Source organism: Melanostigma gelatinosum, assembly GCF_949748355.1.
Source record: "Melanostigma gelatinosum genome assembly, contig: SUPER_10_unloc_1, whole genome shotgun sequence".
Lineage (NCBI taxonomy): Eukaryota > Metazoa > Chordata > Actinopteri > Perciformes > Zoarcidae > Melanostigma > Melanostigma gelatinosum.
The window spans coordinates 85513-94688 of record NW_027635324.1 but is presented as its reverse complement, the minus strand read 5'-3'; the positions used below and the strand labels follow the sequence as shown (position 1 = coordinate 94688).

General features: G+C 41.7%; 1 protein-coding gene across 1 annotated transcript; it reads left to right on the top strand.

The window, feature by feature from the left end:
* Positions 1–8435: 8435 nt before the first annotated feature.
* Positions 8436–9176, top strand: LOC306783928 (septin-7-like; the record flags this gene model as incomplete). Its single annotated transcript, XM_079297321.1, has 1 exon — positions 8436–9176. A coding segment is annotated over one exon (741 nt), but the record flags the coding sequence as incomplete, so codon positions are not given.

Below are 9176 nucleotides of genomic sequence, written 5' to 3'. Positions count from 1 at the left end.
CTAGTTTTCCCTGGCTTTAAACCTTTGACTTTCTTGTGTAGATGACATCTCTGCATGTGCCTCCATAGTGATCTCCTCTTCAGGTAGGCGTCACAGTTTATACAGTGCATGTAATCACTGGCGTTTACAGGTCCACTTGATTGTTGACGGGGTATCACCATTCCCTTTCCTTCTTTAATAACCTGATTATTATGGAAACGGTTCCCTCTATTTCTCAATACACTGAACTGTATTCTTCGTTCTTTAGAACCCTTTGGGAATGTTATTGCTCTTGCCACTTCAGGTTTGTCCTTGTGTTTTGATTCTAAATGGCGTGCCATTTTGTTGAAAGGCTTAGAGCAAAACACACAGTAAAACTTTTTGTTGTACAGTCTGCCTCCATTGTCTTTCTTCTTCAAGGTCATGACCGTCACGTCGCAACCATTAGATGAGGATTTGTCGGTGTCAGGTTCAGCCAGGGAAGTAAAACGTGTCTTATGTGTTTTCTTGCGTGGTTGGTCATCTCCTTCCTGAGAGTTGGTTGAAGTTCTCTGTACCTTTCTCTTCTTTGCCGTGTGCTGTTTGACCTCTTCTTCTGAACAGTCACTTTCTGTTTCTTCATCATATTGAGGAACATACCCATCCTCATCACTGTACTCAGAACTTGATAGAGGTTCTCTTTCGTGTCTGTTGAGCTTAAAAAAAGAAAGAGAAAAAGAAAGGATTAGACTTGGATATTCTTCATTGTAAAATCACAAGCATTTAACAATGCCGTGGAACAGCACGCATATTAACGTAGATTGTTGTGTTGTTTCGGGTAGTTTTAAACATCTATGACCGGGGTATTCAATTAAAGTTCAACAAGGTCCATTCAGAGAGAATTTCCTCATTAAATCTCCAGAACATCATAATAATGTCTAACTTGCACTCTGATTTAGTTCCATATACTGTATATTGAAGTAGCCAACAGTTGTATTAAAGTCTGTATGTAGAAAACAACTGATTATCAAATATAGAAAGATCAATTGAATAATACATAAACAATATTTATTGTCAGATTTAAAATTGAGATTAAGATTAAATTACATAACCGAAAGCTTTTGAAAAATGTGCATCTTAAAACAAAGAAATGAAGTACCCTGCAGCTTTAAATGAATTAAATTCAGGTGTGAAGTGATGTCACCCAAGAAAACCAAGATATCCATATTATTCTCATCTTCTAATAAGATGAATTAGCGAGCAGGACTTTATCTGTGGTTATTAATCCACTTGTTTCAGCTCTATTCCTCTCTGTTAACGTCATTGTTGGTCAGTGAATTCATGCGTTAGGATTCTGATCATACTGGGCTCTTAGGTTTATTTTCCTGTGCCTTTATTTGAGATGCGAGACGTTAGCTCAAAAGAGTTGTGCTTTGTCTCGTAGTGGCACTTCACATTACCGCTTTCAATAATCATCACAGCCTCTGAACATATTACCCTGATTCCTGTAAACTGACAGATGTCATGGCCCTTTTCATGTTAGAATGTGAAGTTTTGCAAATAAACTTACAACTCCACTGTCGGTTCTCATGAGCTCTGGAACACTTGTGTCCTCATCGACATCAGCTGGAGTGGGGTCAAGAATATCGGTATTGTCACTGGACCGCTGGTGTTCTTCCTGAAAAACAAATCATTTTTTGTAATGTTTAGACAGGCTCCCAACCTACCAGTCTGCCTACCTATCAGTCTACCCACCTACCTACCTACCAGTCTACACTGTTTTACATCAATAAAATAATACACAACCAAACAACAAATACTACAACTTATATTTCATCAGACATTATGAATAAGTGGCTGCAGTGCAAACTATTTAATTTCTCCCTGTGGGAAACACTGTCGTAATAATGGAAGTCTAATATGTGTGATTAACTAGCTGTAGTCTGTAAGAAATGAATTACTCTAGCATTGTTTTGATTTATGTTCGACATTCACAGTCGAGCAGGTTAACTGTCAATTAAGAACCCAAAGAAGATGACATATCCTACCTCGTTGGTCTGTTCAGGGTTAAAGCCATCTGTCACATCAGCGCCTGCAAATATATTAGAGGATAGAAATGTTAATATGGTTTACGATGAACTAATAACTTCAACATCATCTTTGATGGGTCAAAATGTGTTTCATTTGCGTCTAGACTATTTTTAAATAGTTATATGATTTAAACCCTGAGAGTATGATCAGTTTGGGATTGAAACCAATAGACTCCCTGAAGTATTCAGTATAATATTCTCCACGATTACAAAAGACTTTCTACAAACCTCAACATAAAACCATCTCATGGTCTCTCCCCTCTCTCACCTGTGCATTCAGAGCTGCCACCAGTGGATGAAAAACATGCTCCATCCTCCTGAAAGCACAAGGGACACATTCAGTCATGTTACAGTACTCTGTATTTCAAGCTGCAGTGGTAGAATTTGGTGGAATTAAAATTGTTGCCTGAGCTGCTATTATTACATTTTGACTGAAATTAAAAGTAATTTGTTCTGGTCTTATAGGCTGCATTATAGTAAGGTGATCTACTTATTTCTGAAAGTACGAGGCTAAATATTCTACTTCAATACCCATGGTTATTTGAATTACAATATCTGCTTACATGTGAAGAAATACTTTTTTTAAAGTTAACCTTGACTCAATATGTCAAATATGTCACTTTGTTGAGCATAATATTCACGTTCTGTGGGAAAAGATAATGATGATAAAATATAAATTCTAAAAAATATCTAAATATCATTTTGTGACTGTAAAAAAGCCCCACGATGTGTAAATTATCCATTTGTAGTTAACTGTAATTAGTTGTCCAGCCTTCCGTTAACGGTAGGCTGGTCTCAGATCGCATACCTGCAAACTCATGAGTGAAAAAGGTGACAAGCCCGAAACAGTGAACAGTGTGATGAGAGGACATGTGAGCCCTTGTTGCTGTAGTTCATCTCCTTGGAGCAGAGGCTACATTTAGCATACCCTGCCTTATCAATGTGTTAAAACACTGTGACAGCAGGAAGCTGCACTCATGTCTGTTCAGACCTCCACCTTTATCCAGACCCAGCTCCACTCACAGCTCTGTTAGCTGCACATGCTAGCTGCACATGTTAGCTTAGTGTTAGCTAACATTAGCTGTCCATCTCGGTTAACTTCCAGCACATTGCAACAGCTCTTTTTATATGGCAGTACATGTACCAACATTCGGAGCTCGGACAATAATTAAAAACTTACCATTTCCATCCAGGTTCCACAGCTAGCCCGTCAAGTTACATGTGTGTGGAGCCGCTCGACAGTTTGAGGCAGTGAGTCACCTCTCCACGGGCGCATGCACTGATGGGGGAGGGGCCACGCCATGGTCCCCATGATGATGGTAAACGTCAGGTTTTGTGTAATGTCAGCAATGAAACTTAAGGTACTTTACACAGAACATGACATTGACTGTCCCCACCGTAACCTCACCCATCCCCCACTCCTTCGGTCACGATCAGCATGAGGGAGCTCTGAGGCTCGGCCTGCAGCCTTTGTTAATAACTTAGACAGGTAATAGTAATTACTAAAATGGAAGGATTACATAAAATACCTGCTTAAGTTGAGACTTTATTACTCAACTAGAATTTTGTATAAAGTATGTAAAAAACATTTTTTTTTATTAAAAAAGGACATTGAAATGAAACAAGCATTTCTAATGAAGTTAAGTAATAGAAGCATTTTTGAACGATTAAAAAATTATACAAACATTGATATTCATAAAATAGAAACTACAACTATTTACAAGCCATTGTATTCAACATAAGTATTTATATGTGTATTTAACTAACATATTATGAATTTACGATGCAAAATAGTATTCAAAAGTATAGTACTCACACAAGAATACAAAAAATAGATTTCTTAAGAGCTCTCATCATTATTATTTCATAGTGAAGAATAAAGGTAACGAGACTACCAGTGCTAACACTTCTATCCAGTAACAATCAGTCCTCCACTATGACCTCTTTTTCTTCCTGGTGTGACGCTGTTAACTGGAATTGGGGCCTGTCTACAACATATTAAAAAAACAGGGCTCTGACATCTTCAGAAGTAAAAGATGGTCTGATCTCATCAAGAGTACGACAGGGTGTACAGCTTAGGGACATGTACCCCATGCTGAATTCTGAGTTTGATACAGGCAAAAATCTGTTCTAGATAATCTAGAGGGATTTTTTCCAGGTGGTCCTATTGTAGGCCTTGTCCACAATGTGTGTGCACAATCTGGGGGTTCTAGGACCCATATTTGAGAAATTATGGCCATTCTTGCATATGCCAAAATATAAGTGAATAAGGCCCCAATTAAGCCCAATTAAGCCCTTTGTGGCTGTTTTTGGGGACCTTAATTTGCAGCTATGAGGCCCAGATTATAGGTGTGTAATGGTGACGAGCCCCTCTTTCAGGCAGAAAAGGATTTAAAACCCTACCCCTTTTTAAAGTATAAAACGTTTGAGAAAAGACTGGTAAAATCTGGATTTTGACCACTTTTTAATATTGATCAATTTTAAAACACTTGTCAATGGCCTTCTTTGATGGAATTCACATATGATGGACAAAACAGGACCCTCTTCAAGGTTCAATTGGATTCAAGTCGTTAGCATGCTGCTACCGGAAGTTAGCTTTCCCAAGGTTCTACAGATATCTCGCTTTAGATCCTGCATCACCTTATCATAGGCGACTGATTTATGCAAAAATCAAGCAGTTCCAACCTTTCACTACGATTTAATGGCCCGTTTCTCACTTGCCAAAACAGGCCGAAAGATGAGGTCATATGCCTCAATTTTGACCTTTGGGGCTGTTTTTGGGGACCTTAACTTGCAGCTACGAGGCCCAGATTATAGGTGTGTAATGGTGACGAGCCCCTCTTTGAAGGAGAAAATGAATCAAATCTCTACTTTAAATTAAAGTGGACATTTTGAGAGAAAAGACTGTTGAAGGCCATGTCGGAACATAAGTGTCATCTGGGTAGAGATATCCATAGTTCACTATGGGAAAAGTGTTTGGAATGTGCCATTGAGTTTCATACCATTTAACGATGGGGCAAAGATGGAATGACTGTGAACATTTCACGGTCCTAGCCCATTGTTTTATGGGGTAATTAGGCCAAATAACTTTAAAATGAAGAAAAATGCCATATATTACTACGGGAAAAGTGTACCGAACTTCCTATTGATTTTCATACCACGTGGTTTGTGGCCAAGGGCCGACTGACCGTGAAAATTTCAGCGTGCTAGCCCATTGCTTTCTAGGGGTATTAACTGAACGTCTATTTAAGCCAAATAAATGCTAAATGCCATGAATCACTATGGGAAAACTGTACAGAATTTCCCGTTGATATTCAGACCATTTCATCTTGGGGCAGAGGGTGACTTAATGTGAAAATTTCAGCCTCCTAGCCCATTGTTTTCTAGGTGTCTAGGCAGAATTGAGTCAAAAGGCCGTAATTTCTACGTGTACGGAGTTTACCATAGCAGAAAGTGTACCATCGCAGAAAGTGTATGGAATTTCCCATTGATTTTCATACCACATGGTCTTTCGCCAAAGGTCGACTGACTGTTAAACTGTCAGGGTCCTAGCCCATTGCTTTCTATGGGAATTTTGGCCGAGTTCGGTGAGAAATCCATAATTCACTATGGGAAAAGTGTTTGGAATTTCCCCTTGATTTTCATACCACATGGTCATTGGCCAAAGGTCGACTGACCGTTCAATTTTCAGGGTCCTAGCCCATTGCTTTCTATGGGAATTTGGGCCGAGCTCGTGAGAAATCCATAATTCACTATAGGAAAAGTGTTTGGAATTTCCCCTTGATTTTCATACCACATGGTCATCGGCCAAAGGTCGACTGACCGTTCAATTTTAAGGGTCCTAGCCCATTGCTTTCTATGGGAATTTGGGCCGAGTTCGGTGACAAATCCATGGTTCACCCATCTCATCCAGTTCACCCAGTTCACCCATCTCACCCAGTTCACCCATCTCACCCAGTTCACCCAGTTCATAATATCCCATCAAATTCAACCATGTTGTGAGAAGTTATGACTAGTTGAAGGATGGGCCGTTTGGGTAATCACTTTCCATTCATTTTATCGTTCAAAATGCCCCATTCAAATATAGGCCAACTGCCCCTCTTCCCGCGCAGGCATGCTAAGTGCTAGGGAGTCCCATCCAACTTGAATGTGCCTCATTGGGGCCTGTCTACAACATATTAAAAAAGCAGGGCTCTGACATCTTCAGAAGTAAAAGTTGGTCTAATCTCACCAAGAGTACGACAGGGTGTACAGTTTAAGGACGTGTACCCCATGCTGAAGTCTGAGTTTTATACAGGCAAAAATCTTTTCTAGATAATCTAGAGGGATTTTATTCAGGTGATCCTATTGTAGGCCTAGTCCACAATGTGTGTCCACAATATGTGGGTTCTGGGATCCATATTTGAGAAGTTATGGCCATTCTTGTGTTGTGAAAAAATGTGTAGCTGTCTTTCACACTTAGAGCAGGTTTAAGAATGAAACAGAAAGCTCTCAGAGGCGTATAGTTGTATCAAAGCAATAGATTTATTTATCAACAGAGTTATTCAGCCCAACACAATTAAACATGCATGGGCAATCTAATGGATTCACTTCGCAGAGCTCCACCATCAGAACACGCTTGAACACATCAGCATGAACCTTAATATAGGGGTCCGCCCCTTGATACACATTAGTCAAAGTCAAAGATGCAAACGTAGCACGTTTATTACGTGTATTACGCTTGGTTGGAAGCCGTGAATGTCCATTCACCTTTGGCCCCTCCCAATAGGCGTTGGTTTCCGTCAGTGTGAGTGAGGTGTTGAATGCGAGAGGTCCTAGAGAAAGAGTGTGTGGAGAAAGCCGGGCTCAGCTGGGCGTAGTCCCTCGCTTGAATCTGAGTGTCTTATCTATTTAAAGATGGCTGCCTGTTCCTTGTGACGCAGTTAACCTCAGTAACCTTCCTCCTGCTTCTCTCAGGCCCTGTGTATGCTGTGAGCACTGTATAAGTGGTTAATAGAGCTGCATAAGCTAATGGTTATTAAAACTACAAATATGCTAGTGATTAATTAAACTGTATATATAAGCTAGCTGCTGATTAAGCTGTATATAAGCTAGCTGTTAATTAAACTGTATATAAGCTAGTTGCTACTTAAAGCTGCATATAAACTAGCTGCTGATTAAGCTGTATATGAGCTAATTGCTGATTAAAGCTGTATATGAGCTAATTTTATCAACAAATCCCTCTCTTGACGTCTGAAGGACGTCACTTTCTTTACCTTTCTGCCCTGTTCACACGCTGGTGTCTTCCTCTGCCTCTCCTGACCCTACCAGGCTGTTCTGCTCTTCCCATACTGGGTAAGCTCCATAAGGAGGGGGTGGTAATGGTTCCTTGGAGAGGGCAGTGGTGATAAGACGGCCAACCAAAGAACGAATACAGGGTATTATACAACATCCACATGAGACCAATATTGCAATGAACACACCCACTGACACTGCTATTGACAAGATCAGGTGCTTCCATTTTCCAAACATGTTTTCCATCCAATCTCCAAATGGATTGTTCACACCTGATGCTTCCTGCATTTCGTTTGACAGTGCCCTCAGACTATTCAGTGCTTTTGTGACTGAACCGTCCGGCGCAGTATTGTTGGGGATGACAGTGCAACACAGGTCTCCAAACATTGAGCAAACACCTCCTTTTTCAGCAAGCAACATGTCCAAAGCCATTCTGTTTTGTACAGTAATCAAAGAAGTAGGGGCCAGCTGCTCAGCCAGACCCTCTATTGCATCCCTAGTATGATTAGCCAAACGAAGAACATTGTAATGCACATAATTGATACGATCAACATTTTTATTCACAGTTATCCATGGAATAATACTTGCGACACTCTCAAAACCTGCTGCAATTTGGTCTACCAATTTGTATTCATTAGGCACTCCTCTGGGCCTCCAAGAGGTAAAACAGTCTAAATTTTTAAGCGTGTGTGTACGCAGGTGTGCTTGTGGAACATCGGGGGTTACGTCGGTGGGAGAATGGACGGACACATTTGGTTAAGGCCAGGACACCGGGGGGTGGTGGTTGCCTTGCTGGCAACTCAGAGTCGGTTTATGGACAGTGCACTTCTCTCGGACGTTGTCATGACGTTCGGGAGGCAAAAACCCTCACCTAACTTAGCCCGTGCCTTTACCGTACTCGCTGCGTGGAATGTTGTCAGTGAGGTGGCTATCGCCCTCCGACCCAGCCTCCATTTTTTTATCCAGTCCCTGTACTGTTGCCCTAAACTCAACCTCACTGGGGGAGACGGCAATTAGACACAGTTTTACAAGTTACAATGAAACGGTCACGAAATTCGCGTGACCGTCAATTAAGCCATGTGCCTGAAGAAGGAGTGATTTCTCCGAAACGTTAATGTCATCCCGCTGATCGCCAAAGCAGACACCCTCACCCCAGAGGAATGCCAACAGTTCAAGAAACAGGTCATGCGAGAAATCCAAGAGCATAAAATCAAGATCTACGAGTTCCCAGAGACCGATGACGAAGAAGAGAACCAGCTGGTGAAGAAGATAAAGGACAAGTTGCCGCTGGCTGTAGTAGGAAGCAACACCATCATCGAGGTGAACAGCAAAAGAGTCAGAGGGAGACAATACCCCTGGGGGGTTGCAGAAGTTGAAAACAGTGACCACTGTGACTTCACCATCCTGAGAGATATGCTCATCAGAACACACATGCAGGACCTGAAGGACGTGACGAACAACGTCCACTACGAAAACTACCGCAGCAGGAAGCTGGCTGCGGTCACCTACAACGGAGTGGACAACAACAGGGTTAAAGGTCAACTGTCCACCAAGAGTCCTCTGGCCCAGATGGAGGAGGAAAGGCGAGAGCATGTGACTAAGATGAAGAAGATGGAGATGGAGATGGAGCAGGTGTTCGAGATGAAAGTCAAGGAAAAAGTGCAGAAGCTCAAAGACTCTGAAGCAGAGCTTCAGCGGCGTCACGAGCAGATGAAGAAGAACCTGGAGGCGCAGCACAGAGAGCTGGAGGAGAAGAGACGCGTGTTCGAGGACGAGAGAGCGAACTGGGAGGCCCAGCAGCGCCTGGAGCAGCAGAGAATGGAGGCCTCCAGGACTCTGGCACGATTGGCTTAG